Source organism: Oreochromis niloticus, linkage group LG10 (assembly GCF_001858045.2).
Source record: "Oreochromis niloticus isolate F11D_XX linkage group LG10, O_niloticus_UMD_NMBU, whole genome shotgun sequence".
NCBI classification, from domain to species: Eukaryota; Metazoa; Chordata; class Actinopteri; order Cichliformes; family Cichlidae; genus Oreochromis; species Oreochromis niloticus.
Window position 1 is genome coordinate 1,265,896 of NC_031975.2, and position 18,111 is coordinate 1,284,006.

The 18,111-nt window shown below is 43.8% G+C and overlaps 1 protein-coding gene across 2 annotated transcripts in view; it reads left to right on the top strand.

Annotated features, from left to right (window-relative positions):
* Positions 1–18,111, top strand: part of spns2 (SPNS lysolipid transporter 2, sphingosine-1-phosphate) — a 57,693-nt gene that overhangs the window by 27,137 nt on the left and 12,445 nt on the right. For both annotated transcript variants that reach the window (XM_005462999.4, XM_003458030.5), the window contains exons 3-9: positions 3,712–3,848; positions 8,005–8,156; positions 11,775–11,841; positions 14,161–14,303; positions 15,236–15,388; positions 15,703–15,892; positions 17,903–17,968. In XM_005462999.4, coding sequence (XP_005463056.1) covers positions 3,712–3,848; positions 8,005–8,156; positions 11,775–11,841; positions 14,161–14,303; positions 15,236–15,388; positions 15,703–15,892; positions 17,903–17,968 — 908 coding nt within the window. The remainder of the gene's footprint in view (positions 1–3,711; positions 3,849–8,004; positions 8,157–11,774; positions 11,842–14,160; positions 14,304–15,235; positions 15,389–15,702; positions 15,893–17,902; positions 17,969–18,111) is intronic.

Here is an 18,111-nt window from a genome sequence, read left to right on the forward strand (position 1 = left end):
TCACTGTGCTATAGTTTTCTTAACTCAGGTCGCTGGCCTGGCTTTACAATGACTCGCAGCCTAAGAAGAAATAAACAATGGTTTTAATAGGAGTGAGTGTTTATTAGGATAATAGAGGGGAAAATGTTCCATAAGCTAATGATAGAGGCACAGCTGATCCTATAGGACTTGTTTAAGTTGTTTTGCAGTCTTCGGTTCAGAGATAGACGACTATGTAATGTCTTCACTGTCAATGATCACAATTACACCCCAGCAGAGATCACTGTAATTATCATGATGAATATCTCCTGCCTCTTACAAGCGATTCTTTTCTCTTCTGTGTCCAACAAGTAAAGACGAAGTAAACAGTACTGCGAGTACTGCTGGGTTATACTGCTTATACGCGATACGTCTCTGTAGTCAGACTGACCGTTGCCCTGTGAACGAGGTCAGCCTGCGGTGTAAACATCTATAGTGTGTGTCGTTGTCGACTCTCAGGCTTTCCTGCTGTGAGTTTGTCTTGTGTTTGGAGGTGGTTATGGAGATCGCACAAACATGTGGAGCTGTGATGTTACACTACTTTAAATCAAAGTGCGTTGAGCTCAGGAATGCTCGGGGTAAGGAGTGGGCAGCGAGGTTTATGTGCTTCATATTCAAGAGTTTACTTTATGTCAATCAGGCTTTTCCTGTTATCATGCCCGACGGGGCCATTTAAGGTGCTTGACAACAAAATGAGATATTAGATATGAATAATTGCATTTTCCTATTGAGATAACATCTCTGTGTGTTTGCCTAAAGAGCTGCAGAGTTCTGGGAGGGACGTTGGTGTCTGTGAAGACTTACTGTTAGTCGTGGTTGGTTTGTCCTTCCTACAAGCTCTTGAAATAGACTGAAAGCATTTATTTTCTTGTCACTTCTTACTAATCAAGACAAACACATCTGAGATTTAGAGTGCTTCAAACACATATAGATATATATAACAATAATGTCATTGTGGTATCACAGCAAATGTTTGAGCATTAGTTTATTTAACCATTCACACTCTGTCACAGTTCGCTGTTCCAAGTGTGCGATGTGTCACATTTAGGCCTGTTTGGGAGCGACGCCTGTCAGCAGAACTGTCGTACTCTTTTATAGACAAGCTTTGTAGTGATAAGGAATTTCCTGGAGCACCAAAGGTTACACATAATATCAGTGTGAACCTGGTCTTAGAGGTTAGCACGTGTTCTTCTGCCAGCCTGTAACTGCTGGGTAACACTGGATTACTGACAAGAAAAGGTGATCCTTGTGATCCTTATCAGTGCAGGAGATATCTGTCATTGTAAACAAAGCTGCATTATTAATACATGAGTCTCTTTGACGATCTGATGGATAAATACGGTCAAAGAGAACAAGAACAAGATCTCTAGATCTGAACCTTTAGCAGGGTCATCAGTGCTGACTCTGACTTGACTGAATTTAATAAGAGAAAGTGCAGAAACTGACTGAGTGTACCTTTTTTTTTCTTACAATAATCAACCTGACAACATCCCTACGCCTCGTGTCAAGAAACAAAATAATCCATTTGTAGCTGAAGTGTAGCTGTTATTTATCGTCTTATTATTTTCTTTCAGAGTTCAAACGGGTTCGGGAGAAAACGCGTTCCTGGCAGGGGCTGCGTACTTGCTCGGTTGGGCGCAGCCCTTCACGTCTCAAAACTAAAAACAGTATTTCAGATATTTGTTCTGTTTTTGCCAAGTTTGGCACCGAAGCTTTTTTTCTCTCCACAGCATCTTCTTCATTTTTTACACCAAAGCTGACGTTTCCTCAAAGACTTTTGCACCAGCACAAAGGATTTATGTGTCTTACTGTAAAAGCAAAAAGGCTGTGAGCAAACTGTTTTTACCCGACCCGACTGTGCTGGTACTGCTAAAAGGTGAAAATGAGCCGCGGAAAATAGCATAACTTATCAGCAAATTACATAAAATAGATCTGCGGAGAGAGTGTGTGTGTGTGGTCCGGTTGATGACCTGAACTAAAAGTAATGATCTCTGTCCCCGCGTGGAGCAGCTGCTGGTGGTTGATTATGGACCTACTCCCTCAACTTATCTCCAGTATGCACAGCAGAACCAGTAGCACTGTGTGTGTGTGTGTGTGTGTGTGTGTGTGTGTGTGTGTGTGTGTGTGTGTGTGCAGATGGGTAACTCCAGCAGTGCTGTGGCTGCAGGGTGAGCTGGCAGAGCTCTTTTAGAGACCTGGACCTGCAGGCAGGAGTCATCAGAGTCATTTAGTATTACACAACAGGCCTGTGGCCAAATAAATGGTCGGTGATGGAGGCGACAGAGAGACGGAGAAACCCAGGCAACAAGAGGGAGAGTAGCGAGGCTGAGAGGTAGAGATGTGAGCTACTCATTAGGAACACGCCCAGCTCCAGTAAAAACCTAAACTTCATTAATAACAGTGGAAATTAAATTTGAATTAGATTTTAGATTACATTTCCCTTTCTCAGATTAGATTATTCTTATCCAAAAATAACACAGCAGAGCTGGATCTCCAACAAATGTTCAGATTTAGATTTTCTATAAAGTGATGACGCACTTTTAATTTACATAATTAAACATGTTAAGATGTAACGCACCCGCACAAACAACACTGTTCTTTGTGGAAAATTTTGTATATATGTATATATACTTTTAATCCAAAAAAATTCATATTTCACATATGAATTTCATATATTCATATATTTTTTTCAGTCAAATATGGTGAACCTATCAGGGTGCAGCTTCGCTGCCTGCCCAGAGTTATTGCATGTAAATACCTGCAGCATCATTATGTAAAACCACCTTTTTTTCTCCCATTTATCAGACTACAATATCACATGTCCAAAACTACAGTTATGCTTTAATCTGATTACTGTCCCTTATCCCGCTGGCTGGCCTCAGCAGCTGTGGGACTGCGGTGCCTGTATCTTATATAACATCCCCCTCCTCCTTTTCTCTCTCAGCTCCTCTGAACCTTTATGCTGATGATGTGTCAAAACACTCCCGCCTGCCTCCCCATCTCCTCCCGCTGTCAAGAGGAACATTGCTGCCCTTTCTCCTTTGCAAAGACACAAAACTCAGTTTAAAAATTCAGCTCTGTTTGGGTTAGCCCGCCTCATAAATATTGACTAAGAGCCTGCAAGGGCTGAGCGGTCGTGCAGTCAGCAGTGGGGCAATTAGGGAAGCACATTTTGGAGCACTTGGTTTCACTGCGACACAAGTTCCCTTGTAAGAAATTAAGATGGAGGAATTATTTATGGCCGCACAACCACTGAGCTTCTCAAGTGTCAGATATTCCTATTAATTGTCTTACATCTGGTTAGTTCCCACTGTCATTCTTTCTTTTCTCCACATCCTTTTTAATTGGTCTGAGCTCGTAACATTTGCCACATGTCATCCTGATTTTCTCTCTTTCAGGGCTACGTTATTTGACTACATCACAAACTGCACTTCTCTGAACTGCTACGTTAGCTGAATGCAAGTTATCTCACTGACATTTACCCACGTGTTATCGTATCTGTTTAATGTTCTCGTGAGGTGAAGTGTAATAGAGGTGTCCCGTGTCTCTGGCTGACTTCTATCAGACACTGGATCTGGACGGGTCTTGACTTAATAAGTGAAGCACTGTGATATAAAGCTGCAGTCCGCTGATGCAGTAAATGTGTATCGAAGTCAGTCACCGTCATTTTCTGTTTCTCTTTTCTTTCCACAGTTTTCATCTGTAGCTTCATGGTGGCAGCTCCCATCTTTGGTTACCTGGGCGACCGCTTCAACAGAAAGGTCATCCTGAGCTGTGGCATTTTCTTCTGGTCCATTGTTACCCTGTTAAGCTCCTTCATCAGTAAAGAGGTACGGCTCTGAGAGAAACACACAGCGCTCGCACCACTACAGCTCCGCTGTCAGTCTGTTGGGTTGCCTTCCCCTCTCAGACAAGGTTATTATTCTGTAATGATCTGGATATGCTCGAAGTTAAGGCAAGCAAAATGTAATGATACGCTTATTAAGTCAGATACCCGCCATGCCTTTGTAGACATGCTCTGCCTCCTCTCTCTGTCTGGCTAGCAGCCAGCTAATGAAGGCCGGGCCTCACACTTGTCTCAGTTACAATGGTTTGGAAGACAAAACTCATTTCGCTGATCTTTTACAAGTGGATTTACACTGTGTGTCTCTAGAAACCTCTGTGTGCGAGGAGATGCTGGGTGCTTTAAACGGCCACATCATTCATTCGTGGAGGCGATAAAATGGGGGAAGGGGTGTCCCGCTGAGAGTCGACATCATATTAGAGTAAAAGGCTCGGTTCATGGACGTCTGCGTGGGGGTGTCGACGGACTCGTGGTGCATTCTTGACAAGACGGTTGTAATAAAAATGTAACAAAGTGACAATCTGAAATATGTGCCTTCAAAGCTATGTTAGTCAAATTTATGGAGCACGCAGCGTGACTGCAGAGCATCGTCACAGAGTCTGCAGTGTTGTCTCCAACAAGTAAACCGCTGAGCATTTCAGCCCCGAGCAGAGCGACAGCTCAGGTCTCAGGCGGCTGTCCTCTGTCCTCTGTAGACTCGACTGCTGCGCCAAAGCAGCAAATACATCGAGGCCACTTATAGATAAGTTGAAGTTAAGGGGCTCTGACAAATCCCACACAGGCCGCTGATGGCTCACGTCCTTTGTCTCCAACTGTAACTCCACCCTTAAGACATGTTTCTGAGCGTGCCGATCAAATGAGACACGAGTAGATGGCTGTTATATAATAGCACTGTGACACTGTCACCAGGAGAGATGAAAGACACGACACGCAATGAAATGCTAACGAGCGCTTACAACAGACTCCTATCATTATGCATTTAAGGCGCTCTGGGGTGTTTGGAGGGACTCGCAGGAGATGCAGGATTCAGATCTTACATAAGAGAAACTTCATACTTTTTTCCTCATGACCTCAAGATTATGTCATAAAGTGATCACTTGTGCTTTTTTATTTTAACATGTTTAAGCATATTACTAGCTGCTCCTGACTATACGCCAACACATTGTGCTGCAGCTAGTCTACCTCTGATAGTTTTATGTTTCCAGGACTGTCTCTGTTTACATCTTCATTTCACTCAGTCTCATCTCGTATGTATCGAGAGTGTGAGACGAGGACACTGAGATCTTTTGTTGGACTAACTCCACAGACTTTTTTTGTTTATACTTTTATGACGGTATCATCTTTATAATGGTGTTGTTGTGTGACTGCCCTTCAGTCAATAGCCAATCTGCATGACTCAGACACAAGCAGGTAAAAGTCCACTTGGAGTTTACTCCAAACAGGAAAACTTCCAAATCAAGCAGAAAGAGAAAAGAAAGGTAGCTGCAAGTTCCAGGTTAGCAAACAGGGGTTAAAAACACAAGAACACATCTATGAGTAACTGGAAAGCTCTGGCAAGAGCACAAAGACAATCAGGCAAGGAATGGTCTTTGTTCCCACAGTACATGTCATGAGGGCACTCACAAAGGGAGTGAAGCGTAGATGAGCGGGGGGAAAAATCATGTGATGCGACTGGCGGGAAAGCAGGAAAGGTGGGAGTGGCTTAGTGAGACATGACAGAAGAGTTAGAAGCAAGGACGCACACAGAATACAGCGCTAATGAATAAAATACACTGTACACCACAGCATCTGTCAGCAGGCACTGCAGTCCAAGTATGTAGCTGCACTGAGTTTACAAAGGCAAAGACCAACAATGGCAGAAGACACACCGAGGACGAAGAGGAATTAATGATAACTAATGATTAGATGCACAGTGGTGTATGAATATATAGTGAGTGCAATGAGTGAGTGCAGAAGAAACACTGAGTGCAGCCTGTAGGCCACCTGATCCAGCCCTCACTATAAGCTTTACTAAAAAGGAAAGTTTGAAGTTTTAATCTTAAAAGCAGAGCGGGTGCCTGTCTCCCAGTCCAAACTGGTAGTCCTGGTTCCACAGAAGAGGGACCTCCCATTCTACCTTTAATATAACCAAAGAAGCGAGTAGACGTGGATGTTGTAAATGATAAAACTTTCCTTCAAAGTACCTCTTTGGACTTGATAAAGTGTCAGGACCAGTGACAAGTCCCTGAACTGCTGTCCTGTAGATAAATATCAGCACAGACTATCTGTGCTTTAATAAAGTAAAACACACAGTTTCTCAAACCTACTAGATGAAAATAGTTGATTATTAGCTCATCTTATGTTGGTGAACATGGGAAACCTGCGCTCGCTGAACTGCCATGTCAGCATGCTGATATTTGTCTTTAATTTATTCAAAAGTCAGTGAAAAGTTTCGATGATCTCAAACTTCTCTTTCATGTCTTTGTAGTCTTCAGACGTTTTCCAAACCACATTTTTGTGGTGCTTCTTTGGCAGCGTTGCTTTTTTGTCATTGCTCGTAGAGTTTCTGTTCCAGTGACCACAAACACAAGAAGAGTGCCTGTCATCATCCCACCACATGGCCGTTAAAGGAAAAAAATAGTCTGTCTGTAAATCATTTCAAACAATGTGACAAACATAACTATATATACAGCAGTAAACACTTGCATGGGATCATAGTCTCAAGCAATATAATAAAGCAAAACTATGTGCTGAAAAAACAGTAAACACATCTTTGCCGTCCTCACTGGTATGAACAGCTCCTAATTATGTCTTTATGAAGAACACTGCCTTATCGGACTGTAACACACCCCAGAGCCGCGTTATGAGTGGAAATAAAAAGATCATAAAAAAGGCTTTGCACACAAGAGCAGCTGACTGAAAATCTTTACTGTAAATGTCACATTGATCTAAAACGAACAGCTTTTAGCGTTTGTCTCAGAGCGCAGATTACTGACCTGTGTTTGTGATTTGCATAAATCTCCTGTGTGGGGATCCCGATGGCTGTCCAGATGTAGTGAGTAGTGGTTGCCGTGGAAACAGTTAGCAATCAGCTGCCTGCACAGGTGCTTCAATGAGAAAGATGCTCCTATTAAGGCCTTTTAAGTTTGTCTCTTCATCTCTTTAATTATCTGCTTGTTACATCTGATACGATAATACCGCGCGGTAATTTCAATCAGATTAAACACATAAAATCTTACTGCTGTTTTATATTTCCATTAACTGATCAAGATCATCTTCTAATTTTCATAATAATATAATACATAATATTCAAACTTAATAACTAATCTGTGCTGAGCACCAGTACAGCAACATGATGGGCATAGATGCAGACTATGCTAACATATGCAGAAAGAAGATATATAAAAGACTTTTATTCTGAAAATCCATGTTTTTTGGTGCTCATACAGCCACTGAATATTTTGTGACAATTATACTTAAATGATGGACTACACCTATAAAGCCCGACTACGTGGTATTTAATTGTATTTTATATTTACCTGGTGTAAAGTAGGAACTAAATCATGGTTAAAAATTCAAGAATTACCATGTTTGATGCTCTAAATCAGCGGTCCCCAACCCCCGGGCCACAGACCGGGACCGGTCCATGAGTGGTTTGGTACCGGGCCGCGAGAGCTGAGGCTCGGGTGTGAAATTTATGGTTTTTTAGGGTTTTTATCATTAACTCGGTTTCCCGGGGTCTTTCCCGTGTTGTAGTTGTGTCTTATTTTGAAATAAATATTTATGCGTTACCATAGCGACCAGAGAGCATTAAGGGGCAGAGAGGAGGATGTTACTCAGTGTTGGCGCATTTCAGGAGGACGCTGCTAATTAGGCCACGCAGTTAAACAGTGAATTCACGTTTATTATTATATTTACAAAATACCACCGTTCATCATTTTATTTTGTTGCATTTGTCTGCGACACCTTAAAGGCCGGTCCGTGAAAAAAGGCTGGGGACCGCTGCTCCAATGTCTCGGAGGATGACCCACTGATCCTCCACTGTGTGTTCACCTACACAAGCTCAGTGATGCTGAATCAGCACTGATGTAAATACTAAGTGATTAAATGTTGTGATTGTAACATAAGGATGTGCAGATTAGCTTCTTCCTCCCTCTCCACAGTACTTCTGGCTGTTTGTGCTCTCCAGAGGACTCGTGGGCATCGGAGAATCCAGCTACTCCTCCATCTCTCCCACCATCATAGGAGACCTCTTTACTAGTAACACCCGCACCATGATGCTCTCTGTCTTCTACCTGGCCATCCCCCTGGGAAGGTAAGATGCAGACAGGGCCTGGGTTGTTGAAGCTGATGAGCTATTTGGGAGCTGAATGTTTATGAAACGATACCTCAGTGATGACCATGAATGTTTCCATCCTTTTATCCCACCTAGCCCGTTCTTCAGATGTTAAATCCAAAGGAAATACAGAGCTTTCATATAGATAATTTAACTTTTCCTCACATTGGGAAGGTCACTCTTATGTTTGTTTGTTTTTTAAATTGAACCCTTGCAGTAAAAAAATCTAAGCTTTCATTTGTGTCTGTGAAGCTTACAGCAGGGTTGGAGGGCTTTTTTGGAGCTGTGACATGGAGATATGTGAGTAGGAGGTATTATTAAGCTCAAGTCTCTAGGCTCTCCAATTCATTTAATCAGATAAAGAAGCACAGGAAGAAATCAAAGAGCCAAGAAATAAAAGACCAATGTACCTGCGATGCTCTCTTTAGAGACGTCCCATTCGCCCGAGCTGTTGCAGGCTATGCTGTTTTCCATCGTTTGCATGCTGGAAGGGGTGCGTACTCTGCAACGCTCTAAACATGAGCGTTATTTGACATTTCTGTCATTATATCCGGTTTTTAATAGCAGGCTGGAGACAGACGAGCAAAGGGAAGCCTAATCTGCCCTTTGAGTGCTTGTGTTATGACTCGCCAGAATTGTTTGGGTCACTGTAAACTGCCCAGCAACACTGACAATGGAAGGTGAAAGAGGGGGGCCTCGGCGTGGCGCGGTCAAACATCCCATCCACTCTCCCGCTTGTTTGTCTTTACTGATGCTGTGGTGACCATTTTCAGGAAATGACCCCAGGAATTAGACTGGATTTATAGGAAATGGATTCCCCTGCCCTTCATCCTTTTTTGTTTGTTTTTTCAAACCCGCCTTTTTGAAACCGGCCCCACAGATATGTTTCTGGGTCACGCTGCCGTTTGAGTCGGGTCTGCTTTTCATGGTCAAGTTTTATTGTTGTGTCGAACTTTCCAAACACTCTCTGATAAGATTAGCTGTTAGTCACTCACTGGAAATATCATATGCTGTCTGAGCATGTTTATGCTGCTCTGTTATTTTTGGAAAAGTAGCCGACGACGGCAGACTGTTTCCACCTGCGTGTGTATAAAACCAGTTAAACATGTTTTGTCTCTTTTAGCAGCAAGTACTGATAACAAAGTTGTTGCGCTCAATTGATCATCTCGCTAGTGTTGCAATTTGTTATTCTGATGGGAAACAGCATGTGGGGAGAGACTCTGCACATGCAGATAACTCCGTGTCAGAAATCAGAAAGGCCGACTGGGTTTCTTGACTTTTTCCAGTGAAGAGTTTAAACAAACTGTGAGTAGAAGCTGCACATAGTGTTGCATGCCAGGCTGTGGGCCAATGTGTCACTGCTATCTGGGGCAGATTGTCTGTCTATGGAAGCCATGAGCTCCGTCAATCTTAGCTGTGATTGTGTTTAGTGTCGCGCAAGACTTAAAGGCCTTTACACACCAGACGCATTTATATTGTGTGTTAACATTTTTTAAGATTTAACGCCGTAATTTGCTGCGTTTATTTTTTCAGATCAAGCGCGATTGTTTCGATTTGGGGGACTTTTTGCATGATCTGACCAATCAGACCACTGCATTTGGAAACAAGTGCGATCGTAGCGTTTGAAGATGCAGCGATACGAAAATATAAAGATAATCAGATTCCTCTGCGTCCTCACATGTGACTCCATCTCTGCCAATAAGAGCTCAAACTGCCCCCCTGACGTCTGTATGGAAGTGATGGTGGATCAAAGAGGACCTTTTCTTCTTTACAAACATCATTGTCGCTTGATGTCGAGTCCACTGTTGTTGTGTCTTTAGGTTAAATGACAAATTTGCATCTGAAAAATTCAGAATTTTGTGTGTAATGGCCTTAAGTTTAAAGTTAGCCACCGTTTAGTTAGTTTGCTGATTTTAACTCCATTTTTCCAGGTAACGTCTCCGTAATGCAGCGTCATAAACATGTGACAAGCAAATAATCAACTTAATTTAGAGATATGTCTCAGTGATGATACTCAATCCAAGCCATACTTTACAGTCTTCAATTTTAGTGGCAGAGATCAGTGTAGGTCCAAAGTGCTCAAAACCTCTGAAAGTTAATGATTTATGATTCATGTTATTGTCACACTCGTCGGGTTTTTTGTTGACATTTGATGAGTATGGTCATGCTGGATATACTGGTCCTAGCATCAGGGGTGTAACGCAGCATCTTTTCTAACAGTTTAATCATAACTGGAAGTTATGTCATCGCCTACAAGCTCACCAGCTTTGTATTTACTAATCCCCAGGTACTCAGTTATCAATCTGAATCCTTTTTGTCCTTGAAACGCTGATGCCACACTGATCTCAGGGGCTGATTATAGCACAGGGAACCCTGATCTGATCCAGCAACAGTTCCCTCAAACGATTTACTGCAGCGTTCATTCGTTAAGCACAAAAAAACATTTTTTTAGCAAAATCAGTGAAATTACTGTGAGAGTAAAGCCCGTGGCCAGAAAACAACACTAGCTCTGTGTCCTGTTGCTTCACATTAGTTACTTTGCACCTGCATTTAGTGACTGCTCGCACAAAACAGACCAAACAGATTCCGGTGCTTTGATCACTAACACGTCATTAGTTCCCAAACACTCAACACAGCTATAATCAGACTACAAACAGGATGTGTGTAGTAGTGTGGGCTTCAGCTTAAGTGATGGGAATGACAGTCTCAGCTGACGCATGTCACTGAGTCACTACTGACTGACCACTTAACTAATTACACATAATTCCAGTGATTGTTTGTCGAAGCAGCCAGTGATCAGGGGAAGAAGAGCGATCTGAACAGGTACCATCACCAGGGGATTTGAGCATTTCAGCAACTGCTTATACACACACACATATATATATTTATATATATATATATATATATATATATGTATATGTAAGAGCGCAGTCGTGGGAACAGCTAAGATACTGCGCAGGACCCTCAAGCTCCCAGGCCTCTGGTAGAGGACCCGAGCTTGAAGGATAAACCGCCCGCAGGGGCGAGATGGGTGTTTTTTTTTATATATGTGTATATATACGTATATATACACATATATGTGTATATATATATATATACAGGAATTGTCACACAGAGTCTGAAAGAGGAAAAACAACAACAACAGTTCTGTGGGCACAAATGCACTGATGATGGCAGAGACGGTGGAAGAATGGCCACGAGCTGAAAGAAAGGCAACATTACCTCAGATCAATAAAGCAGCTGAGGAGCTGTTCTGTTTAGTAACACAGCAATAGGCTCAATTTACTCGGAAAGACTAGAAAAACCCGGCCTGTGTGCTGAAGTGTTGCAGATTCATAGATGACCGCAGTGTCTCACCTACACACAGCAGGATATCATTTTAAGAATGATTGCTTGATGAGATCGTTGTACTCAAACAACCTTTACAGACGTGCACATCACATCATGACTGTGCTGCAGGGAAAATGATGCCATTATGCTGTTATGTGAAGATGCACCCGGATGTTTCTGTGATCCGGTAAACTTGAGCGGAGCAGGCTCAGAGTAAAATACTGTATATGTTGTGTTTTAATGCATAACCTGTTTGTCCCTCTGCAGCGGGCTGGGCTACATCCTGGGCTCCAGCGCCAAGGAGGCTGCAGGAGACTGGCACTGGGCACTAAGGGTAAGAGCATCACCATCATGTGTGGGGTGGTGGGAGGGGGCACTGGCTCAGACGTTTGGGGAACAGAGGCTCAAATCCTCATTAGCTCAGCCTTCAGCTTCCTGCAGAAGCCTTTCTAAAAATGTTTCAAAAACATCTTCTTCCATTATGCGTTCAGACCAAAAAAGCATTTGCTGCGGAGGTTCTGATCTGCTTCAAGAGCAGCAGGAAGGAAAGTGGATTTCTAATAAACACCCTGCAGTCGCTGTAAACATTTAACTTTCATTGCATTTTGCTCGTGGAGGCCATTTCTGCTGAACGAGGATAAATGGCAGCTCTGGGAAAAAACAAAAAAGGTGTGTGACGTCTTAATCCTGTGAACAGTGTCTTTTTCACTGCAGGAGATTAAGGTTTGGCCATTGTGGTTGTGTCATGGCTTCTGTTTCACGTTTGGGTGCATCCACAGGTACGAGCAAATGTCAAACAAATGTCTCCTGACGTCACATCATAAAGCAGAGCAACAGAAATGATGTCAGAGCCCGATTAAGCATCTGATGCAAAGATGCTGTTTATAGAGAGCAAGAATCACCTGCAGGAAATGAGCTACAACAGGCGCTACAGGCATTAAACGTCTTTGTAGGGCAGCAATGGAGCGATGAGCAGGGTATGACGCTACAGCTGTGACTAAGTACTGTTGAGCAAATACCCAAGAGGTGCTCTGACGAATTAACCTGGATCTCCTGAGAGAAATCTGTCTGCATCAACCTGCTGACGGGGTATTGAAACAAACGCATTAATAGACTGTTTTGCGCTGCAGCAGGAGATAGGTGCTCTATTAGGAGCATAAATCACTGTTTCCAAACCACGTTTTTACTGAGACTTGCCAAATGTTTCGAGGTGAACCTCAATAAGGCCGACCGGCCTCAAAGGAGGGGGACCAGTGAGAACCCCAACAGGGCTCCCCCGTGAACCACTAACTTCAGGCCCATCCCTGGAACAAAGTATGACCTCACTCTTCTTATGAACTGACTGGAACACATGAAACTTTCTCGCCATGGAAGAGATTCCTGGACGCGGACAGCTTGCTTGGCAGGAAGTTCATTTCTTCCTCGCTGTGGTGGAGCTTTAAAATAAAAACAAAGAGCAGGCTGGCTTGTTCCAAAGCAGCCACAATGACATTCCAATAAAACAATCTCAAAGCCAATTAATCACCGGTGTGGCATGCAGGGAAAACAAATAACAAGACATAAAACGGTTTCTTTGCAGCGGTATCCTGCTTTAAGGAAAAAACACTGCAGCGCTTCCGTTTGTTTTTGCCCAGCGTGTTCCAGCTAGCTTCCTGAAAATGTGGATGGGATGAAGGAACAAAGGAGGTCCATAAAGGAGTAGCAGGAGAGGGCAGTAGCTAATTTATTTGATAGCCCACCACCCATACAGGAAGCGTCTAATGGGCCCTGTGGGAGTCGAGGTTAAAGGTCACCGTCCCCCTGTGTTTTAGAATAATTCTGAAGAAACATAAGTGCCAAAAAAACAAATCCTGATATTTGTTTCCCTTCAGTGAGACCAGCTCCACCTTGCATTAGGCCGCCTCGCTCTGAGAGCACGTTATAAGATTTTGATGTAGATGGCGGCGCACAGCGGCGCACGGCGGTGTAATCCTCACACTTCTGAGACCGCAGCCACATTATTAACTGCATTATGAGCCACGGCAGACACAGAATTATTCCCCCAGTGAAAAACTCCAAAGGACACACAGATACACACAGATACACACAGATACACACATCCTCACACGTTTCACAGCAGCACAGTACTTCTGCATATAAATGGGCTTTATGAGCATCAAAATATAACATGATGAATTTCCCCTGACATATGAAATTGGTTTTGCTTTTGTGAGCAATTTGTATTACTCAAACGAACCCCCTCGAACGCATCCCATCCTGCCTTTTGTCTTCGTCACACAGGTACAAACATGCTGCCACACCGCCCATAAAAGATGATGGTGAATATAGCAGCAGATGGGCACTTTATGAGGTTTTCACCTTGGTGAAAGTTCACAAAGCATCACTCAAAAACAAAAAAAGCTTTTTTAGGCTCTTGTGTGCTTGTACCCACAGCCAGGCCCACGCCCACACATGCACACACACGGTGAAAGTAGACTAAGCTCGGCGTTTCAGGAGGCTTGTATAGGATGTCAGGCGTAACGCAGGAGCCGTCCATTCAGACTGTAAACACAGCGTTCTTTGTCTCCTGTTGTAACTCTTCTATTGCTGTATGTTAACATGATGTGTCCTCACAGGTCTCTCTGAACTCTGATTCTGATTCTCGTTCCTTTAGGTGTCCCCAATTTTAGGCATCACTGCAGGCTTTCTCATCCTGCTCTTTGTCCCTGACCCAAAGAGAGGGAGCGCCGATCAGCTGGGAGGTCGCATCAGGAGCCGCACCTCCTGGTTGTGTGACATGAAAGCGCTCGCCAAGAAGTAAGGCTCACTTTCAGACAACACAGCAGATTTTGGGAAATTGTTTATCAGTTCAGTGTTCAGGGGGATTCATGGATAGATTTAGAGTAAATAGAGCTGCAAGGTCCCAACAGTCCTAAATGATCTCATCCTATATCATCTTGTAACTGGCCCTCAGATCATCCTCTGTCTACAACTGTTTTATCTCAGTTTCCCTACATGTCCACCCTGTCTTTACTTTCCTCTGGTTTGCTGCTCCTCACAGCCAGAGGGCATAAACTTGAGCGGGGCTGTTGTGCTCATACAGAGCCGTGTGCCTGTGATGGCTACCTTAAAAATGGAGACTTTCTCGAGAGCAATCTGGAGCCCGAGCTTTGGGCTCACAGGGATCGCTTGTACGTACGCTGACATCATAAAGGTGTCCAGGATAACAGAACTGGCTGTTTTTAGCTTTGTAAGTGTGAGAACATGCTTCTATCAGTAGGTTTAACTTGTTGGATGGAGAAACAAAAGCATTTCTCACAGAGATTTTATTGGAATAATTGACCATTTAAAAAAAATTCAACGTCTTGCAGTAAATACACACCTATTTATTATATAACCATGGCAACCATGCCAAGAGTGACACAGGAGCATTCACTGTCCGCCCTCCTGCACGTCTGCTGAACAGCACATGTAACACTGCAGCTGTGTCGTGTTGGACCCGTGGGCTGGGTTTCTTTATAGAGATGTTGGACATTTTTAGCCGTGTGGATTTATTCTTCACTTCGGTGGCTTTGAGCTGCAGCACCAGCTGTTTCAGTGCCCGAACTGTTTAGCATTGGAGCTCCTTTAACTCTGTGCAACCATCAGCTTGCAGTTCTTGTCAGATAAGAAAGAGTCAGCGAGATGTTTTATATTATTATCATCACCATCGCCTGTTTCATTTCCTTTCTGTGTGTCTTTGTTGCCAGTCGGAGCTATGTGTTCTCCTCCTTGGCTTCGGCAGCAGTCTCCTTTGCCACGGGTGCGTTTGGTATATGGATTCCTGGCTACCTGTTTAGAGCCCGGGTGGTGCAGAAGACGGCAGAGGCTTGCACAAAAGAGATTTGCAGTAGCACAGACAGGTGAGAGGTTCACGACTCGACGGAGGGGATGGATTTCTGTTTCCTCGTGAAAGCTTGTAAAGTGTACGACTCCAGGATCAGAGGTAAAAAGTAAAAATATTTGAGTTTCCTGCAAAGGATGCATGAGGAAGAGCATGTGGCACACAGCTGCCCACTGTGACATCCCACTGTGAAGAAGAGAGCAGCTGATTGTAGCTTTTTTTAGCTATTGTCGTTTCATGTTATTTTTTATAGTGCGCCATTCTTCTGCAACCTTGATCGCAGTGTTTCATGCTTTGAAATTTGCTCGTCTAAATCTGCGTTATTTCCCACAGCATGGTGTTTGGGGCCATCACATGTGTGACGGGGCTGTTAGGCGTGGTCATCGGGGCTCTCACCACACGCCTGTGTCGCCAGAAGACAGAACGAGCCGACCCTCTCGTGTGCGCCGTCAGCATGCTGGGCTCGGCCATCTTCATCTGCCTCATCTTCGTGGTGGCCAAGAAGAGCATCATTGGCGCTTACGTAAGGCTCGTTTCCTGGAACTATCACACAGACTGTGTTGTGCCTGCAGTGGATCAAGTTTAAGTAAAGCAAGAGCTGTGCCAGGTTTGGGGATGTTGAAAAAACATTCTTCATCTTCAAGGACGAGGCGATATTAGTGTGTCAGTTATGATTTGTTCTAGAAGAAAGGCTGAGAATACTCGAGCAGAGAAGCTCCAAGCTGTCAGGGTGGGAGCAGAGCAGTGAATGGGTGGAGCTGATCATTCTGAGCAGTAATCACAGGTGAGCCTGATAGGGCCTCCAGCACTTACTAATCGTAGGCAAACAGCATGGAGCCAGTGGACCTAATTACCTTGTGAAGCAGGAAAGGGTGCTGAACAGTCGCTGTTTTGAAACAATGTATTCTGGCATGTTGGACTTATCAAGCACAGATTTCTCACTCTTATCAGTGACAAAGGAATAGGAAGGGGCTCTCAACAAGTTGGCCTGCAGTGGTAGAAACGTGTAAAAACTTTCCCATGCGTGTAAGGAAACTTAACAAACAGGCTTCCATATCCTAAAAAATGTGACCTCGGCTTTCCCTGGAAAGTCCGGCTTCATATTGGATTTTACAACTGTGAGCATTTTTTTAAACTGAGTGACGATTCGAGTGGCGGTTTACACATTTGATCCTGGTATGAGGATCAAATCCCTCTGAGGTTCTGTCAGGAAGAAGAAATCAAACATGCAGAGCTCCCCACTGTCGATGAGCAAACAACCAAAAGCTGATTTATTTAAGCAACAATATGTGTGCTTTGGATGTTAAGTCACTGGCAAGGATGATGCCTGTTTAGGCAGCGTGATTTGAATAAAAACACAAGTGTAATTTATATGAATTAAATAAGTAGCCCACAGGTAACACTCCACACAGAGTAGGTCCCAAGTGACAGATAATTACTGATGCGAATAATGATTTAGATGTAATGAAGTAAGATTTATTTGAACTTCTTCTAGGTCAAAGGCGCACATTTATCAGGTGTCAGGCAGCAGCATGACTCAGCCAATTAGACTCGAGGAGCAGAAGTATCCATATTAATTACACCATTACAGATCTGTCCAACTCAATTTTATACAGTTGCTCTATTACAGAAATCGGCTTTAGCTTTGCTAATGGACTCATGTGACACCTGGTGTCTCTCCGTGTATCAGTCGCAGATGGTAACAGTACAGGTTGTTCTGGTGAACGCCGTGTCTCGGGTCCAACAACAGAGGTTTGGGTTTTTCACAAGGCAACAAAGATAGCAGTGCTTTAACACTACGAGGTCATAATTTCAAACACATGATGTCACTGCTATTAGCCGGCTTCACTCTACTGTACAATATTAAATCATCTTACAGTACAGCAGGGCGTGTAAGTGATCAGCTCAAGTTTCATGGCAAAGCGCTGACAGATGTGTCATATTATAAGGCGTGACATGGCTGCAGCGGTCGGCGCTGCTCTGTCGAGGCCGTCTGACCTCTCGCAGCTGTTGTCTCGTCAGCGCACGGCCATGCTCTCTCTTCTAAGAGGCAACGTGTCGGTCACGGTGTCTGGTTGGCAGCGTTCAGAGCAGACCTGTCTGCTGTCAGCCTCCCTCTGTGATCTCTCTGTACTGTACTGTAGGTCTGAAACACCAGCACAAGTTTTATTCCCCAGCAGGAAGCACGCATCAGTCGGCTGTGTGAAACTGTGGTGGACCGATCCCTCGGTGCTGTTTACCAGCAGCCCGTGTGTTCCTGTCTTATTTCAGGTTTTCTCCTCCACCCATATAGATTTAGTATAAAGCTTCAACAACAATTCTTATCATCCGGTGCTGCTGTGTGTTACATGCTCAGCTTAGCCGTACCGCAGCGAAGGCCTGCGTGTCCACTAATAATGACATGGTTTTTAAACCACCACAGCCAAAGCATTTTTCCTGCTGTGTTCCCACACACGACAGCACCATCGCCAGCCTTTTCTTTTTTTGACCTATCACAATCGTGTGAGTGTTAACGATCACTTTCTTTCTTTAGGTTTGTATCTTTATTGGAGAGACGCTGCTTTTCCTCAACTGGGCCATAACAGCAGACATCTTAATGGTAAGTATTGAGAACCAGTACTTCTCCTCTGGGTCACTGGAAATTCCAGCGACAAACTTTTACCAATTGGGTCGTCAGATTAGATGCAGTTTTGGAAACGTGCGAGCGGGCCGACAGTTCGGGCGGGGCTGATAATTGCCGCC